This window comes from Myotis myotis, unplaced genomic scaffold (assembly GCF_014108235.1).
Source record: "Myotis myotis isolate mMyoMyo1 unplaced genomic scaffold, mMyoMyo1.p scaffold_m19_p_15, whole genome shotgun sequence".
In the NCBI taxonomy this organism is placed as follows: domain Eukaryota; kingdom Metazoa; phylum Chordata; class Mammalia; order Chiroptera; family Vespertilionidae; genus Myotis; species Myotis myotis.
The window spans coordinates 47,194,206-47,212,394 of NW_023416319.1; the positions used below are offsets into that span (position 1 = coordinate 47,194,206).

The 18,189-nt window shown below is 54.9% G+C and overlaps 1 protein-coding gene across 9 annotated transcripts in view; it reads right to left on the reverse strand.

Annotated features, from left to right (window-relative positions):
• The window catches only part of DLG5 (discs large MAGUK scaffold protein 5), a 108,757-nt gene that overhangs the window by 17,928 nt on the left and 72,640 nt on the right, over positions 1–18,189 (reverse strand). For 4 of the 9 annotated variants that reach the window (XM_036337228.1, XM_036337227.1, XM_036337225.1 and 1 more), the window contains 12 exons: positions 17,807–18,119; positions 13,251–13,435; positions 11,646–11,771; positions 8,970–9,132; positions 8,407–8,534; positions 7,720–7,895; positions 7,228–7,331; positions 4,949–5,047; positions 4,659–4,751; positions 2,235–3,254; positions 1,428–1,551; positions 993–1,137 (listed from right to left, as the gene is read on the reverse strand). In XM_036337228.1, coding sequence (XP_036193121.1) covers positions 993–1,137; positions 1,428–1,551; positions 2,235–3,254; positions 4,659–4,751; positions 4,949–5,047; positions 7,228–7,331; positions 7,720–7,895; positions 8,407–8,534; positions 8,970–9,132; positions 11,646–11,771; positions 13,251–13,435; positions 17,807–18,119 — 2,676 coding nt within the window. The remainder of the gene's footprint in view (positions 1–992; positions 1,138–1,427; positions 1,552–2,234; positions 3,255–4,658; positions 4,752–4,948; positions 5,048–7,227; positions 7,332–7,719; positions 7,896–8,406; positions 8,535–8,969; positions 9,133–11,645; positions 11,772–13,250; positions 13,436–17,806; positions 18,120–18,189) is intronic. The other 5 variants (XM_036337233.1, XM_036337232.1, XM_036337226.1 and 2 more) reach the window with 4 other exon arrangements.

Below are 18,189 nucleotides of genomic sequence, written 5' to 3' on the forward strand. Positions count from 1 at the left end.
GAGCCAGAGGGCAGAGAGCCCAGGCACCTTCCACGCCAGGCCCAACAATGGCCTTTTAACAGCATAATGAGACTCCATCTCTTCCTGCCTAAAACCCTCCAGTGGTCTCCCCTGCACTCCGAGTAAGACTCCAACTCTGTGTTATGGCCGCAGACCCTGAGGGTTGGTGCCCTGTGACCTGGGCTCACCTCCGACCCACGCTGCCTTTGTCTGGCTCCCCGACTCTGTCCGAAGAGCCCGTCACACTGCTGTCAGGTGCCCGAGCACAGCACCAACAGCCCTCCCTACCGGGGACTCGGCCCACGTCCTGTGCAGCTGGCCTACAGCAGCATCCTCCCCACCAGGCGGCCTCCCACCATCCAACCTAACCCTCCACCGGCTTTCCCACTCGGGCTAGCTCGTCGCCTTGTTTACGGTTTTCAGAGCTACTCAATACCATGTGGTATCGCTCTGTTCACGTTTTCCTATCTGCCTCCCACACGTGAGCACGAAGGCCACGAGTAGAAGCTTGTCTATTTAGTTCTCCCTGAATCCCCCTGGAACTAGAACAGTCCACGGCATGCAGTAGGTGCTCAATAAAAACTTGTCAAATAATTGGATGAATGAATGAATGAATGAATGAATGAATGAATGAAAGTGACCATTTTTTCAGGCTCAGTTTGCTCATCTATATAAAGCAGAGACATAATAGTCCTTAGCACCTAGGGTTGCTGTGGCAATTAAATGAGATGATGTTTACAAAGGTCTGAGCACAGTGCCTGACACGTGAGCAGAGAAGGATTGGCTACCATCACTATCATCTCTCCTGAAATATCTTTTCAAGCTCCACGTTGGTGAACCACCTTCCCTGGGGTCCCAGCGCTGCTGAAACCAGCCCCTTCCCAGCTGGGCAAGGGAACCTCTACCCAGGAGCCTCTCTATGCCCTGGTGGCTTTATGTCCAGGTGGGCTTGGATGGTTGGGGGGCAAGGAGGTGCGGGAGCCTTCACATACCTGGGATGCAAAACCTGGGGGCCGACCTCTCTGGGGACGGGTGGAGAGCTGCAAGGGCCAACCCTGTGGCTACGCACGGTGTAGATGGGGTTCCTCAGGATGGAACTCACAGTGGTGCTCGGGGTCATGCTCCGGGGAACGGTGCCTAGAAATGGGCGGGGTGAGGACCGGCTCCCCAAGCACCCAGCCAGCCCACAGCTGTGCAAGCCTTTCTCTTTGCTGCTTCCTGGTTCCCAGGCCGCTATGGGGAGAAAGCACCCTGCAAGGCTAGGAAATGTCCCTGACTCTGCCTAACATCACCCAGACAGGGCAGCGCCTGCTAGCTCACGGCTGAGGACACACCGCTGCCCCTTGAAATGACTCCATTGCCCCAGGCACTGGGTGGCCCTGGGGCCACAAAGCCCTCCTCCTCCAGGTCCTGCCCGGTTGACTCACCCACAGATGCCTTGCCGGGGTAGAGCGGGGGGTTGCTGTGCCGGCTGGAGTGCCCTGGCGAGTAAGGGGACCACTCCGGGAGCTCTGGGGAGACTTCTCCGCTGGCTGAGACCCACTTCTGCTCCTGCAGAACCAGAGGCAAGAGGGAGTGGCTGGAAACAGGGAGACGCATGGGTGTCTACAAGCAACTGTCCCTTGCACACTAGCTCCTCCCACTTGGACACAAAGTCAGTCAGGAGGTGTCCCTGCTCATTCAAGTTGCCTTCTACACCTGGAGGGGAAGAACTTCCTCCAAAAATGCTCCGGAGGAAAACCACAGAGGAAGGTTCTGTTCTTTCCAATCAACAGGCTGTGAGTGTGCAGAGGTGGGCCGTGCATCAGAGCTGCGTGAGGCTCTGTCTGCAGAGCAGCACGGATCTGTTCTGCTCACAGCAGCTCTCCCTTCCGGAAATGCTGCACTCCCGCCATGCCCAGCCAGCCTGTCCTGCTGCCAGGTAAGAGTCTCTGTGTAACCTTCTCTCCCTGAAGCCCTCAAGGCAGGTCCATGTCACCTGGTTTTGTTGTAGTTTCAAAAGCTTCTTGCTGAATAAGCAAATTTAATGCTACACCCCAGAATGTGTTTCTCTCTTGGTGTCATATTCCCAGGAACGTGCACATCTACGTGACTCTGCAAAGGAAGGCTGATCCCACTGGCATCCACCTGCCTCCCTCAGGTAGATGCTCAGAGCCAAGGAGCCAGGGCCAAGCACAAGGCTGGCGACGGCCAGCTACCCCTGCCGCCCCACCCTCAGCCCAGGCTGGCCCTACCTCCAGGAACTGAGCAGGGATCACCACTGGCGCGAGCTTCGGCCGGAAGCTGGGCGCAGACTTTGGCCGGCGACGCTTCTGTCCCTGCTCGTCCACCTTCTGGGAGGTGAGGTCCTCATCACAGGACTTCTTGGCGGGCAGGTAGGAGGAGTCCCCGTCTGCTTCAGGGTAGTAGCTGGAAGCAATGCGGACCCTGCCCTTGCGAGGGGGCGACGAGTGCATGGGTTCCCCAGGGTCCACGTCGCGGGGCAGGGCACTTGGGGGGCTGGTGGACGGGGAGCTGCCCACCAGAGTGGCCTCGGATTCAGAGCTGGTTTCTAGCCTGTGCTGGAACTTAATGGAGTCACTCCTCCGGGGAGGTTTTGGGGGTGTCAGAGGCCCCACCCTCTTGGAGGGCTGGGGGGAATGAGCGGGTCCAGGGCCAGGGAGCAAGTAGTCTATTTTGGGGGGCGTCTGGGGGCGTTTGAAAGTGTTAGGGTCGAAGATGGACTTTCTTTGCTTTGGCTTCTTGTAAACAGAGAGCTTCTCGGGCGCTGCCGCGGAGCTGAGCCCGGCCTTGGGCCAGGTCCCGCCGCTGTGGGGGCCCTCGGGCTCGGCCTTGTCCAGGGGAGCCTCCGTCGCCCCGCAGGAACCAGCCTCAGTCTCGAAGGGCAGCAGTGGCCGCCGGGCACACATGTCCCCCAGCCCGCAGCCACGCTCCCCAGAGGCATCCGAGCGAAAGGAGCTCAGGCTACGCTCGGAGGCGCTGGGACACGTGTGGGGGGCGGCTGGGAAGGGCCCCCCGGGGAACGGCTTGTGCAGGAGGGAGCTGCCACCGCCTGGGGGGCCCGGCTCCTTCCTGTCCTCCGGCCTGTCTGTGCAGAAGATGTCCGTCTGCGTGGAGTTGTTGTGCTGCATCAGGTTCCGCTTGTTCTGAGCCTGGACCTCTGGGCCGTGGGCTCGGAAACTCAGCATCTTATCAGAGTCCTTGATGTTTTCAAAGATGTTCTGGCCACTCCATGAAGAGCTCTGAGGGAACACCTACGTAGGAACCACGGAGGAGTGAGGAAGAGAGAAGAAGACCACAGAACCTGGCGCTGCCACTGAAACTGCCCCTGCAGGTGGAGCAACGGCCAGAAATGGGCCACACACCCCAGAAAGCAGGCACGCGCACACACACACACACACACACACATGCATCACACGCACACATGCATCACACGCACGCACGCACGCACGCACGTACACACGCATCCTCTCCCTGACCGGGGGCTTTCTCACAGCCCTGCTCACTGGGACCCACAGGAGAGTCGTGCGTGCTCTTGACTTTGAGCACTTTCTGAAATCACCTGTATAATGCCCCACATACTCTGTGATATTATTAAGTAAAGGAAGATTCATTATTAACAATACATGTCTTTTAGTATTCACGTAATGGACTATCACTCAGCAGTAAAGAGATGAGCTATCAACCGCGAGAAGAAATGCAGGAAACTTAACTGCACATCATTAAGCGGAAGCAGCCAACCTGGGAAGGCTACGTTCCAACGAGAAGACATTCTAGAAAAGGCAGAACGATGGAGACGGTGACAAGATCAATGGTCTCCGGGGACAGGGCGAGAGAGAAAGGGATGGGCGGTGCAGCCCGAGGAGCTTCGCTCGTCACGGCGAAGCCCTCTGTGTGACACTGCAGTGGGGGACACGTGTCCTCGCACATCTGTCCAAACCCACAGAATGTACGACACCGAGAGCAAGTCCTCATGTAAACCATGGGCTTTAGTTAATACTAATGTGCTAACATCGTGGCAAATGAACCCCACTAACGCAAGATATTACAGGGGAAGCAGAGGGGGAATATGAGAATTCTCTACACTAGTGCACCTTTCCTGTAAACCTCAAACTACTCCTCAAAAAGTCTGTTATTTTAAAATAAATTTGTAAAACTTTGCTTAATGAAGTAGATGGGCCTATTTTTCCAACTTTCTATTAATCAGTATTTTCAATTACGTAGAAGAGTTGATGGAAAAGTACAATGAATGCTCATAAGCCCACCATTTAGATTCAACAGTATTTTTTACAACTGTCTACATCTGTCAATATTGCAGAACATCTGAAAGCTACAATCTTCATCCCTAACAACTTTATCACGTACTTTCCAAAACTAAGGTCATTCTCCTAGGTGACCCCAATACTGTCGCTGTACCCACGAAAATCTACAATTCCTTAGGATCAACTAATTATTCAATCCAGATTCAAATGCACCCCACCACCCCAAAACGCCCTTCAGAGCTTTTTTTAACTTTTGTTTTTAAACCAGATTCTGGTCGGGGCTCAGGCGCTCCCTGCACATCGTAAATCAATACCCCCTTTCCAGCGGCACAGAGCAGTGGAGCTGGGACTTGGCGAGAGCAGGGAACGAGCAGGGACGGCGGGCAGGACCCTTACCTTCAGGAGGGAGAGGGTCAGGGAGTCCTGGCAGCTACGCAGCAGAGACTCACACTCATTCAGAGACTTGTTGTCCAGTGCGATGCCATTGATCTAGGGCCAAACAGAGAGCCTGTCAGGCCCGCCGCCAGGACCCGTGCTCTGCCCGCCTGCCAGCCAGGCTGGACAGCGGGCTGGTTCTGTAAGGTCCCCAAGTCTGAAGCTGGCGGAGGAGACAGCCCGCCCCTACGGCCTGAGGAATCCAGGGAAGGGGCTTCCGTGGCACGTGGACCACACAGCCTTGAGCTCACTCTACAAGAAGATGTGTCTGACTCGGACCAGGACACCAAGGTGACAGGGACAGCCAGCTCTGCTTCCTGCTGTGTCAGGTTGGACCCGATTCGGAACTCCTTCGTGCACAAATTGGAAGATAGACACATGAGTCCCCCAGGGGCGGGAGGAGACTGAAAAACGCAGCCAGGGTATGGAAGGCCTTTGTAAACTAGAAAGTGCCACATGAGATGAAGTATCGTCATTGTTCACAGAGAAACACCACCACCGCTTCTGTTTGAACTCCATCCACATCCCTCTCGGCTGTGCTCCAATCTTAGACAAAGTGCATATGCAATAGGCGAACAGTCAGACCAGGCTGCACCCGCACCAGGAACATGACACCCAGCAGCGGGAAGAAACAGCCCCGTGCGGGCAGAACAGCCAACCACACACTGTACCATTCTACTCATCTACCATTCTCGAGGTGACGGAAGTACAGAGATGGAGAACAAACTAGTAGCCAGGGTTTCTGAATGGGGGAGCAGGGTGTGGGTGTCACTATAGAGGGGTAACAGGTAACATGAGGGAGATTGTGGTGATGGAACAGTTCTGTCTTGATTTTTTTTTGGTTACCTAAACATGATAAAACGACTGTACCAATATCAACTACCTGGTTTTAATATTACAGTTATGTAAGATATAACCATTAGGGAAACTGGGTAAAGGGTATATAGGAACCTCCCTCTACTACTTTTTAAATATTAGTTATGAAATATTATAACTGAATTATAATTATGCATGTAATTATTTCAAGGTCAAAAGCTTAAAAAATATACACAGAGGGATTCTTTTAGAGTGGTGGATTAATTGGGTTGTTTTTTCTTTACAAATTTTCCTTATCTTGAAATTTTTCACAATGGCCATGTTGCTTTTAACATCTGGAGCCCCCAAATCTGAAAAACACCGGCAAAGCTGTGAGGAGAGGAGCTCCCATGCACACTGCAGGTGGGGTGAAAGGCCAGGGCTTGAGGGGGCACAGGGGAGGGTCGTCTCAAATGTTAAATGCTTATCTGACCCAGCAGTTCCCCGCCCCAGGAATAACCCCCGTGGCACACTCTCGGGGGCCCCGTGGAAGGAAGGATGCAGCAGGTGCCACGCAGCACGACTTGTAAAGGCAAAGATGCCCTGAGTTTCCGCTGGGGGCTGGGGGGCCAGCTAACAGCCTGTGCTGCTGCCGCTAAGGAACTCGCAGTTACTGTGAGGACCCAGGACCCAGACACAGCGAGGAAGCAGCACAGGACACACGTCACAAACAAAACAAGGCTAGCAGTCGGTCTGTGATGATCCCGTCTGCGTGTGTTTAAGTGAGAGATGCCCATGGTTTGAACATTTCTGGAAGAAAACACAGTGAGTTGTTAACCATGGTTGCCACCGGCTGAGAACTGGTCGGTGGGGCGTCCAGAACTGGAGGAGTTCCTACCACTGTGCCAGTCGCAGGACTGGATTGAGGGGGGGGGGGGGGGTGCACACGCGTACGCCTTCACTTTTAAAGAGTTACTGACAAAGACTAAGCGTGCTGCCCTATGACTCACCCCTCACGCACTGCGGGTGTGGTCACCAGGGGTCTGCTAAGTCCCCCACAGTGGCTGCTGCACCAGGTGACGTCCATGCAGGGCTGTTTCAATGGCAGAAACTGAGAACAACTCCTATGTCCATCAGTTGTGGGATAATGTAAACTACAGGTGGTCAAACAGCTGACCACCACGAGGTGGACAAGAACAGTAAGGACCGACTTGGAAAGATATCCACAACGGATATCTGTGTGAGCACTTGTGGCCTGGCAGGGAGCACATCCCAAAAGGGGTAGAGATGCCTCCAGCAGCAAGATTACAGGGAGAGGGGGCCGCCACTTTACACACGATGGTATTGCTTGAATATCTTACTGCAAAAGAGTCTTACTTTGGTAATAAAGAAATTTTAGAAGAAATGGATAAAATATTAAATAAAAAAGATTTCTAAAAACTTATTTTTTTAAATTGGCCCCACTATGCATTCATATACAGAATAAAGGTTGTAGAAAAATACAGTGAAAATGTGAACAAAGGTTATATATTCCTTCCTAAACCTTTTCTGTACTTCTGAATTTTCTACAGTAAATAGAAACATACTATCAGAAGGAAAAAAAAATCACATTTAAATGTTCACATTTAAAGAAAAAGGCAAATATAAAAATTGTGTTCATTACGTCTTGTTCACACCTCCCAAATTTGAATCTAACTGCCCATACGCACAGCGGACAGCCATCCTGGAGACTCACCGCCACAATCCTGTCCCCCACGGCAAGAGACCCCTCTTTGGCGGCGGGGCTTCCGGGCACCACGGCGGCAGCATACACTCCATTCTCCAGACTGATGCCGCTGTCTGTGGACCACAGGGCGGACACAGGTGTCCCCAGTTAACCCCGCCAGGTCGCATGGCCCCTGGTTGTCCCGCCTCATCTTTGGGAGACGCTCTTACAAAGCGCCTGTCCATCCCAGCGCCCACCCAGGCCAGACCACCCAGGCGCTCAGTCACGTGGGTTCTGGGGAGGGACTCAGACAAGGGGGGAATGAAAAACGATGCAACCACTTGGGAAAACAGCCTAGCAGTTCTCCAAAAGGTTAAAGGACCCAGAGGCCCCACGTCGGGGGAGCACATGGGCTGCATTTAAGCAGCATCAGCACCTCAGCCCTGGGCATGAAGTGCGCCCGAAAACACAAGGAGGGGACCCCTGCCATCTGAAGCATCTGCCCACGTCAGGGGCCACTACCTTTCTGTCCGCTCAGGCTGATGTGCAGGGGCGTGACCACCTTCCCGCCCAGGGACTTCCTCCGCCGCACGACCATGTTGATGGCCCCCTCCCCGTTGAGGAGCGCCTTGAGAGCCTGCTTCTTGTCCTTGTTGATGAGGTCCACGTCGTTGATCCTCAGCAGCCAGTCATTGACCCTGCAGAGGACAGCCCGCTCAGCGCCCACGCAGGCCTTGGGACCAGTGAGCCGCTCAACTGTTCCCATCCGGGGAGCCGAATGCCAGAAAGCAGGTCCTTCCAGGATGGCCAAACGGTTAAGCTCACAGGTGCTGGAGCCAGACTGCCCGGGGTCAAGTCCTGGCTCCACCACCTACAGCTGAGTGACCTAACCCCTCGGGGCTTCAGTGTCTCCATCTGTAAAATGGGGTGGCACCTACCTCACAGGATTGTAAGGATTAACGAATTATTTAAAGTACTTAAACCAGCAATGAGCACACAGTAAGCACTATTTTCTCATCATTGGTATTTCATGGAATGAGCATGCAACGCACATCATACACTCTCATACACGGCCTGAGCCCTTTTCTACCCAGAAACGCAACCGGGATGCATTCATTTAACTGCCACCTGGCTTCCGGGGCCTTTCACTAAGCTGGGGGGTAGGGGGGGGGCACCATCCCTCAGAACCTGGGCTTCCTCAACTCTTACCGTAAGCGGCCGTCTGCAATGCTTCCTTTGTCCACCTTAGTGACAAATATGCCGCAGTCCCCGGGCAAACAAGGCTCATTCACACCTTCCGCCATATCGAACCCCAGTGCCTTCAAGTCAATGTCCTCCTGTCAAAACAGCAGCAGCCGCCGCACACTTTACGAAGCAGTGATGAGAAACACGTGGCTGTAAACCCCAAGCCACTCACTCGACTGTGGGACTGTCCCTTCGCCACGATTGACGGGGCATTTGGGCCGCAAGCAGCAGCCTCTGAGCTGCTACCACCTGCCCCTCTCGGCCACTCAGATACACGTCGCCACCAGCATCACCCCTGGGGGCCCGGCTCCTCCCGCTCTGTTCCGTGTGCCGTCAGCACCCGCCAGGCGACTCAGGGAACAATCTGCTATAACCAAGCGGGAGCAAGTGCGGGGAAAGGATGCATTTGCGCCCCGGGAGGAAAAGCTGAGCCTCCACACTAGCCTTGGTGACCCTGGGACACTGGGAGAGGGCATCCAAAGTCTCCATGTCAGGAGAACGGGCAGAAAAGACACGAAGGAGCTCACCGTCTCCCTTTCAAACTCTACAACTTCCGTTTCCCACTCCATGGAATCTGTGTCGATGGCTGAGTCGTGGGAACTGTGGGCCATCAGCTGCCGGAATCGGGCCTCCTTTTCCAGCTGGGATTCCATCTGCTCCCTGTGAAGAGAGGGAGCCATGGCCCTGGCCCTGTGAGAGGCGAAACATCCCACCCAAGTCACAGCCTGGAAACCAGGGGGACCACTCAAAGCCAATGGGCTTTCATCTGTCCTTCACGCCAGCTGCCCAACAAATCCGCAGTGCCAGGCGCAGGCTGCTTGGATTTCAGTGGGTTTTTATACTTATTTTTAAAAGGCTCAGAAATTCTTCTCACATTTATCTAGAAATTTCATGCAGTTCTACGAAAATGCCAACAAGGCATTTTCATAGGTACAGACAAGACGACTCTAAAGTTTATAGGGAAAGGCAAAAAAGTAGAACAGCTACACTAATTTAGAAAATGAAGAATTAGGTGGGAGAAACACTCTACTCGAATGTAAGACTTTTTCTACAGCTACAGACTCGAGGCTGGGGGGAACCGCCAGGAAGAGAGACACACAGATCAATGAAACAGAAGGAAGGATCCAGAAACAGCCCCACCAAGTACAAAAGGTGCAGATGTAAGGGAACAGAGGAAGGGTAGTCTTCAGCTAATGGAGCCGCTGAACATCATGGGGAAAAAAAAGAATCTCAACCTGAACACCATACTTTACTTAAAAATTAACTCAAAAGGCATCACAGATTTATATGTAAAAAATAAATTATATCCTGGCTGGTGTGGCTCAGTGGTTGAGTATTTACCTATGAACCAGGACGCCACAGTTTGATTCCTGGTCAGGGCACATGCCCAGGTTGTGGGCTCAATCCCCACTAGGGGGCGTGCAGGAGGCAGATGATCAATGATTCTCTCTCATCACTGATGTTTCTATCTCCCTCTCCCTTCCTCTCTGAAATCAATTGTGTGTGTGTATACACACACACACACACACACACATATTTAAATAAACTGTAAAACTTTTAGATGGACAATACAAGAGAAAAATCTTCAGGATCTAGGGCTAGGTTAAGGGTTCTTAGACATAACATAATGCATTGAAATAAAAAAAAAATCAATAAACTGGACTTGATCAAAATAAAAACTTAAGCTCTCAGAAAGACCCTGTTAAGAGGGAAAAAAAGGAGTAGAAACCTTGTCCTATCACTTGCATGTAATGTCCTTCTTCCTAAAACCTGGACCCATACCACCTTCCCAGTTCACTAGCCCTGTCCCGGGGCTCCTGGCTGATGCTGGACTGACTTTTGTTTCCTGCCCCCGAGAACAGCTCCAGGACCACACCTTGGCTGGGCTGTGCTCTCATTGGCCAGCTCTAGATGCCACTCAGCCTCCCTGGGCCCCGCCCCAGCCCAGCCCACCCCTGCGCAGCCTGAAGCTGGGCACTGAATCTGACTGCACCCCTCTCCTCCCTCCCACTGGGTCCCTCTGCTGCTCTGCAGGCTGGAGGCTTCCTGTGCAGCAGCGCGGCCTCCATCCCCAGCATCCCCGGTGAGAACTCAGTGGAAAGAGGTGCAGGTACAAATGTGCGGAACAAGCAAAGGAAGCTGACTTCTTCAGAGGGCCCCGCAACCTGGCGCCATGAGAATGGAAACCTCCTCCTGTACTGAAGCCCCAGGGGGTCTAGGCTGCACCTTCATTTGATCCCATCACTGGCTAGATCCAATGTGGGTCCCTGGAGAGACTGTGGCTTTGCAACCTCTGAGGTTTTCCTTAGAGCACTCAAGCCCAGAGGCTCCAGGCTTCCATCTAATAATGAAGTGCTCGTCTTACGTTAGATGTCACTGAGAGGGAAGGGGAAGCTGCACTCCCTTCAGGGCACAGCTCAGTGGGCAGGGCTGGCACACTCCCACTCCCCTGCCTCTCGCCTCCATCACTGGGAAGCTCCTGGCACAGACAGAGCCGCTGCTCCTCAACCAGAATCTGGTCCTCGGCTGCAGTGATGGCTCCTGCGCTCTGCAATTTCTCTCTTTAACCTTTGATATTTGTATTTTCAATCTACTGCTTAGAGTCACCAAGGCTTACACGACACCCTGGGAGCTCTGCTGTCACGGAGGGGGGTTGTCTTACATTCCAAACAGCCTCTTCCAGATGGGCCTCTGAGTAACACAGCAGGACAGACTGGGAGTGGTGGTCACAACCGCTTGCGAGCACCACAACAGTCATCACGATGTTCCTTTAGTACGTGTCTCTCTGACGGGCCTGTGTGCTGTGAGCCCCACAGGGCAGGGACCTGGCCGGCCTGCTCAGCCGTCTCCCCTGTGCCTCCCACAGGCCTGACCCAGGGCAGGTTCAGTTGATGAAAGAGGGAGGGAGGGAGGGAAGGAATGGACAACGCATGCTCGCCTGCACCCAGATGGGCTGCCTTGGAGCAGGCCCTTCCTTCGTATACGCCTTTGCACACCTCCATGTGCTCACCAACAGGCCACGTCTCGGTTGGTCTAAGAATTTCTAACTAACTCTGCACGTGGAGGCAGCATTTGGACCCATTCTACAGATTGACAGAATAAGGCAGAGAGAAGGAACAGATGGCCAGGCCCTGCCCTGAGAGGAGGGTAGGCACTTCGCTCCCAGGTACACGCAGCCCCAGCAGGCGCCCACCCCAGCGTACTTGAGCTCCTTGAGCTCCCGGCTGACGTCATTCTTCTGTTTGCGAGTGTCGTCCAGGCTGCGCAGGGCCTCCGCCAGCTCGGTCACTGCCCTGTCACGCTCCCGCCTCAGGTTGTCGCAAAGCGTCCTGGCAGAGGGCAGAGGGCAGGGTCACCATGAGGGGTAAGGGGTGCAGCACTCACGGCCTGCAGTGAACACCAGGCACCTGCCTCGCCCCCAGAGGCACAGGAATGTTTGAGAGTTTGAAGTAAGACCGTCAAGGCCAACCCCACTGAGGGGCAGAGGCAACACTGAGAACCCAAGAGAAGAGACCCCCCTCCCCGCCCCCGCCCCAGTTAGCACGCAACAAGCACTGGGTTCCAACATCCAGTGCTCATCCCAGGGCCTCACCCTCAATGTGCTGGGAGTTAATGAACACCCTCCCCTGGCCCACCCAGCACCAACCAGATGCCTGACAACCCACATGAGGCCTCTCAGAGCTGCCCCCACCCCACGACCAGACAGAATCGTGCCTCGTGCCTCTCTGTGGCCTGAGCTCTGCGCAGGTGCAGGCTGGACAGCTCTGCTAATGGACATGTGGCTGCCAGGACCTCAGGACCACCTCGGCTCCTCAGAGAGGAGGTGGGGACAGGCAGCGTGGCAGCAGGGAGTCTGTGCTCCATGCCACCTCGGGCACCACCCCTGCCACTGGAAGGACCCTGAGAGCTGGTACCCCCCCTCCATGGCCCCAAGTCCCCCCACCTGAACCCTCACCTCTTGGCCAGCTTGCATGGACATCAGTCTCTCCTTCAAAAGGCCACAGGGGTCTTTCAGAAACTCTCAATTACCAAGTCCTTGCTCACTACCAACACCCCACCCCACAGCCTCTCCTAGCTCTCCCTCCAGTGGAATCCACTCCCGGGTTCCTTTCAGGCCCTTAGAACTGCCCTTAGGACACAGTCAGCTGCCTCCTCCGACTCCAAGTGCAAAACCTGCTCCAGTCACACCATGTCCCTCCTGTCTCCACATCACACCTTTGCTTATGATGGTCGCTCAGGCCGCAAAGCCCGTCGTCCCCTATGGGAAAAGCCCACTCGTGCTTGCATTCTCGCTCGAATTCCATGCTTTCTGGGGAAACTCCCCGCCTGCTCCCCCTGCCCAGTGACACCTCACGGCCCTGGAATTCCGTTCATGCATCCTCCTTCCCTTTGCCCTGGCTGGCAGAGCTGCCCGTGGCCCCCACAGGCATCACACCACCTGGGAGCCTTGGAGCTGTCTCCCAGAATCTCCTTGCTCAAGGAACCTCAGATCCTGGCACACAGTAGGTGCCCATTAATACTTCCTGGGAGAACGCAACTCTGTCAGTGTCGTCAGCAGCCCCCTGAGAACCAGCCTGGCCTCGGGCCACTCTGCAGGGTGTGTGCCCACGGGACCTGGGTGAAGTGCAATCGATGCACAGACGTGTGGAATTCTAATGCCCTGAGGCGAGTGGGGCATCGCCCAGGGAGAGGAGGGAAGAAGCCAGACACTCTCACCTTACCCGGACCCGTAGCAAATGACTGCGGCCCTCCCCACAGACCCCGTGTGCCACGGGAGACCCGAGCCCACGCCGCCCAGGGCACCGTACCGGATACTGTCCCGCTCGGCCACGATCTTGTCCCGCTCCTGGAAGGCCCAGTCCCGCCGGCACTTGGCCACGTCTGCCTCTTGGAGGGCTTCCTTCAGCTCCTGGCACAGAGCCTTGCACTGCTTTCGCAGGGTCTCGGCCTCCTTGTTGGCCCTCCCGGCGTCAATTGCCACTGTGTCTTTGATCTGGTGGGGCGAGGGCCAGCAGAGGAGGAGGTTACTGGCCTTCTGGCTCGAAAGTACCATCCGCCTGACAGGAGCTGGGGCTGGGCTGAACTCTCTGGAGCCAGACGGAGGGGAACACTGGGATCCCAGCCACAGCCCACCCCTCCACCCCCCTGCTGCGTCCCTGCCTCCCAGTGTCCTTGCGCCCCACAGCTATGCTCAGACCCCTAGTGACGTTAGTCTAAGTCCAAACTCTCACAACTCCACACAGTGCCTAGACTAGAACCCCCGTCTCTCTCAGCCAAGGTCTCAGTGGCCCAGGCGGACCGTCTCCCCTGGAGGGCTCGCTCCAGGCTCCACCCTGCCACTTACGTGGCCTGTAGCTCACAGGGAGCCACCACGTTGCTCTAAGGTGCCCCTGTGAGCCCTGCCCGCGTGGCTCAGTGGTTGAGCATCAATCTATGAACCAGGAGGTCACAGTTCGATTCCTGATCAGGGCACATGCCCGGGTTATAGGCTCCATCCCCAGTGGGGGCGTGCAGGAGGCGGCCGATCAATGATTCACTCTCATCATTGATGTTTCTCTCTCCCTTCCTCTCTGAAATAAATAAGTAAATAAATAATTTTTTAAAAAATAAAACTAAAAAATACAGTGCTCCTGTGACAACACATAACGAAGTAAGGCCCACGTGCAGTGAAGGTGGAGGTCCTGGTGAGGATCATGTCCGACTGGCGGCAGCACTGTTTCTGTTCTCTGGTTTTCGTGCTCCAGCATCCTGGGTGACTTTCCGGTCCGAACAGGCAGCAGTGCTTTGGCGGTGAAGCCTGTGTGTCTCCGTTCGATTTAAAAGCTGAAATCTGAAGCATTTGCATCCTGACACTTCCCCGGAGCATGACATGCTCCGTTAAAATTCAAGTCCAACCCTTAGAAGCGCTCATAGGGAAAGCTCCCCCTGTGCCCCTCTGATCCTTAGAAAACACGGGGAGACGATAAAGCAAGTGTCTACTCCTCCTCTGGCTCACAGGCTTCCTGAAGGAGAGGAACAGACCTGCATCTCCGCCTCTGAGCGACAGGCGTGCGGAAGACAAGCACACCCAGGCTCTGAAACACGCCGCGACCGCACAGGTTCAGCCAAGAGGCAAGGATGAGGGAGACAGAGGGAAACGTGTGCAGTCGGCTTCTAACTCCCCCTCATCTCTCACGTCCAGCGCCAGGGGGCGCTGGGGGGTGGGGGGATCTGCACAAAAATAACCCCTTAACTCGAGAGAGAGGGGCAGTGCCACACTGCTGAGACACACTTTCCGGGACCAAGTCAGCCAAACGACCTCAGTTTTCATTTTTCCCACTTTCATGCAGTGCCAAGTATTTGTTTAGTTTGATACATTTATCAAACCAATTATTTTTATTATTCTAGCATGAATTTATTGTAGTAAGTCTTAGGTTTAATAACGTTTTCTTTTTTAAAAAATGTATTTCTTTATTGATTTCAGAGAGAAAGGAAGGAGAGAGAGATAGAAACATCAATGATGAGAGAGAATCATTGTTTGGCTGCCTCCTGCTTGCCCCACACTGGGGATCGAGCCCACAACCCAGGCATGTGCCCTTGGCTGGAATCGAACTCGGGACCCTTCCGTCCGCAGGCTGACACTTTATCCACTGAGCCAAGCCGGCTAGGGCTGATAACGTTTTCTTAAATTTATATTTTACTCAATGTTTTACATTAACATAGTTTTCTATTGGAAACGTGTTAACATGTGGTTTCAATGAAAGGTCTTGCCTTTTGGCCCCGGATAAGCATCTCGAGCTGAAGGCTGGAGGTGGAGACAGAGAGACCAACGCCAGGGGATCAGGCAGCGCCTACATCTCCCCCCGCCCCCCCCCCCCCCCCCCCGCCCATCTCAAACACCTCCAAAACACTGTTTCCTTCTGAGAAACACCGGAAGCACAACACTGGGTTTTCTTGAGAGGGGAGAGGAGGAATAAGGTATCTTTAAAAGGGCAACAGAACTGAAGCTGAGGTCCCTTGTCTGAGCCCCTGATTACACCAATGAGGACCCTCAGGGTCCAGGAAGTAACTGCTCCCCGAGGTCCACCTGGGGGAGCTGGGCCCACACCCCAGGTCTCCAAGATTCTTGCCCCTGGGCTTCTTCCTCCACAACACGCAGGTCTCCCTCTGCAAAAGCACCACCCGTGATCTCCTCTGGCCCCCGGGGTGGCCTTGGGGCAACAGGCTAAGGAGGGGATGGGCTGGCTTTCACAGGACACTCACCCCCCTAGACCCAAGGCCAAGGAGAAAGGCCTAAGGGCAGAGCCCACACGGGTGGTCCCATCAGGCCCCGCAGAGATTAAGAGCCTCCCACCCACACCTTAGAGCCAAAATGGCCCACGCGGGGGAGTGGGGACGTGGTCCTGGCGAAGCCACACAAAGCAGAGGAGGACTGAGCGTGTCAGCTCTGGAGCCTGCCCCGGTGGCAGTGGGCTGGATCGGTGCCTAGAAAAGATTCCTGCCTCAGCTGACAGGCAGACTTGACACTGAGCCAATGCCCCCTGCGAAGCCGGAGCCGGCTCCCGGCTGGAGGGCACGCCTGAGTGCGGCAGTGGGGGCCGGGCTGCCACCAGATGCTAGCCCTCGGAAGTTGGCGGTTCTTCATACTTCGCGGTGCTTTCCACATTCCTAAAAGGGCATGGTTAGCCTCCTAGTTTCAAAATCCCCTCCACGTGGGCCAGGTCCTCTCCCGGGCTCATCTCTTCTGTGCCTGATACATCGGCCTTGACTTTCTAGTGCAGTGACCCACTGGCTCAGTCATTTTCAAAGATTTCCTCTTCATCATTTTTTTTTCCTTATTTGATAACAACATTTCCCCAACCCTTAAGTTCTCAGAGGCCGGAGTGTGAAAACCATGAGTTGATAGTTTTTCTAGGACAATTACCATGTTCTAATACATTCTGTTTGCTTATTAGAAATTCCTGCATCACAGTCTTTTAAAAAATTCATCGAAGTAAACTCTCCTTTTCACAACGGCTTTCACCTTGACGGTCTGGAAAAGTCTCACTCCCTGGATATGGAATTGCCATTAGTTGGCCCTTTTTTGCCTACAGAGCACTTTTCCAGGTTCCTGACAAAGTAGCTAACAATCATCTTAATAACAAAGATTCAAATCATTCCTACTTTGTGCGGGCACTAATCTAAGTCCGTTTTCAATATTAAATCATGTGATCGCCACAGCCACGTGAGGTAGATGCTATCCACTATCATGTCCATTTTGCAGAGGAGGAAACTGAGGCCCCGAAATATATGAGGTCACATGACTGAGAAGGCCCACTCCAAGCACGGGGCCTGTGCCCCTGGCATCCACGGCCCCCCGCACTACCTGGGCATGAGGAGATGTCACTGTCCACAGAGGGCCTCACAGGGCCCTGGCCACTCCTCAGGCATCAGCCCGGCCTCGTGCTGGTCCAGGGGCTCCAGCTCCCACAACCCAAAGCCCGCCATCCCCTGCCAATGCGCCCAACCTTTAACAACCTACACAGAAGAGTAGGACAGAGAGGCATTTCAATGGGGAAAAGTCTGCTATGGTCAAGTTCAGCAGGTCTAAACAGCCACACACTGACCGACAGGATGGGAAGGGAACCTCAAATCAGGGAGCCGGCAGGACACATCTGCACTTGGGGTGAGGGGTGTCAGCGATGAGGCCGAGGGGCCAGGAGGAAGGAGGAGAAGGGTCCACACTGACCCATCCCTCAGGAGCCAGGCTAAGTGGCCTGACTCTAATGCTAGTGAGCCCCAGGCCCCCGACCCCAGAGGCCTGTCCCCCAGGAAGCAAGACTGTAGAAGGGCCTCTGGCACAGCCTCGCAGACCATCTTCCCAGCAGGAGCCGGCTGCCCCTAAAGAGTGGCCCCTCAGATACTGGGAGGAAGAGCCCTGAGGGTACTCTTCTGACTCACTAGCCAAAGGTGCCTATGGCTTTGGGAAGTTGGCCTTGGGAACTTTCTCCTGAATGAGCAAGTGTTTGGGATATCTGCTGACTTTCAGCACAAGACTGACCAACAGTGACTTAGCCAAGCGTCTGAGTGTGAGAGTGTCTGTGCATGGAGCACACGCGTGTCTGGGCGTGTCGCCTGACTTTCTTCCTACACTGTGAGCCGTGCAGGCTGAGACCGCGGCTGGACCTCCCCTTGCATTCCTGTGGCACAGCTTAGAGCGGGCACTGAGCGCAGCGAGTGCAGCCGTCTCCTGCAGCGCCCACGACCCAGCCAGCACGCAGGCCTCAGCGGAGAGGCTCTGCACTCCGACTGGGGAGCAGGCTGCTCGCTGGACACCATGTGCGCGGCAGCCCTCCCTCCCTCGCCGCTCTGCCAGAGTCTGGGAGGCCAGTGCCCAGCCCCCTACCTGCCGCAGGGCCGCCATCTCCTCGCTGGCCGCCTTCTTCTCCGACGTGCTGCTTTTGAGCTTGGACTCGGCCAGCTCCACTTCGGTCTGCAGCTTGTCCAGCTCGGAGATGACCTGGTCGCGCTCGCTCATGATGAGCTTGTACTCGCTGTACACAGCGTCCCGCTCCTCCTTGTACTTCTCCGACTCCTTGGCGGTCTTCGCCTGCGCGGTCCTCAGCTCCGTCAGCTCCGACTGCAGCAGCTCCATCTCCCAGTGCAGGTCCTTGTTCTGGGCCGTGGCCTTGTTCAGCTCATGGTGGATCGCCTCGAACCTGGGGAGAAAGGCAGCCAGGACATGGGGGGTGGGGGGTGGAGACCTGCCCGGTCAGCTCTGCTGGACAG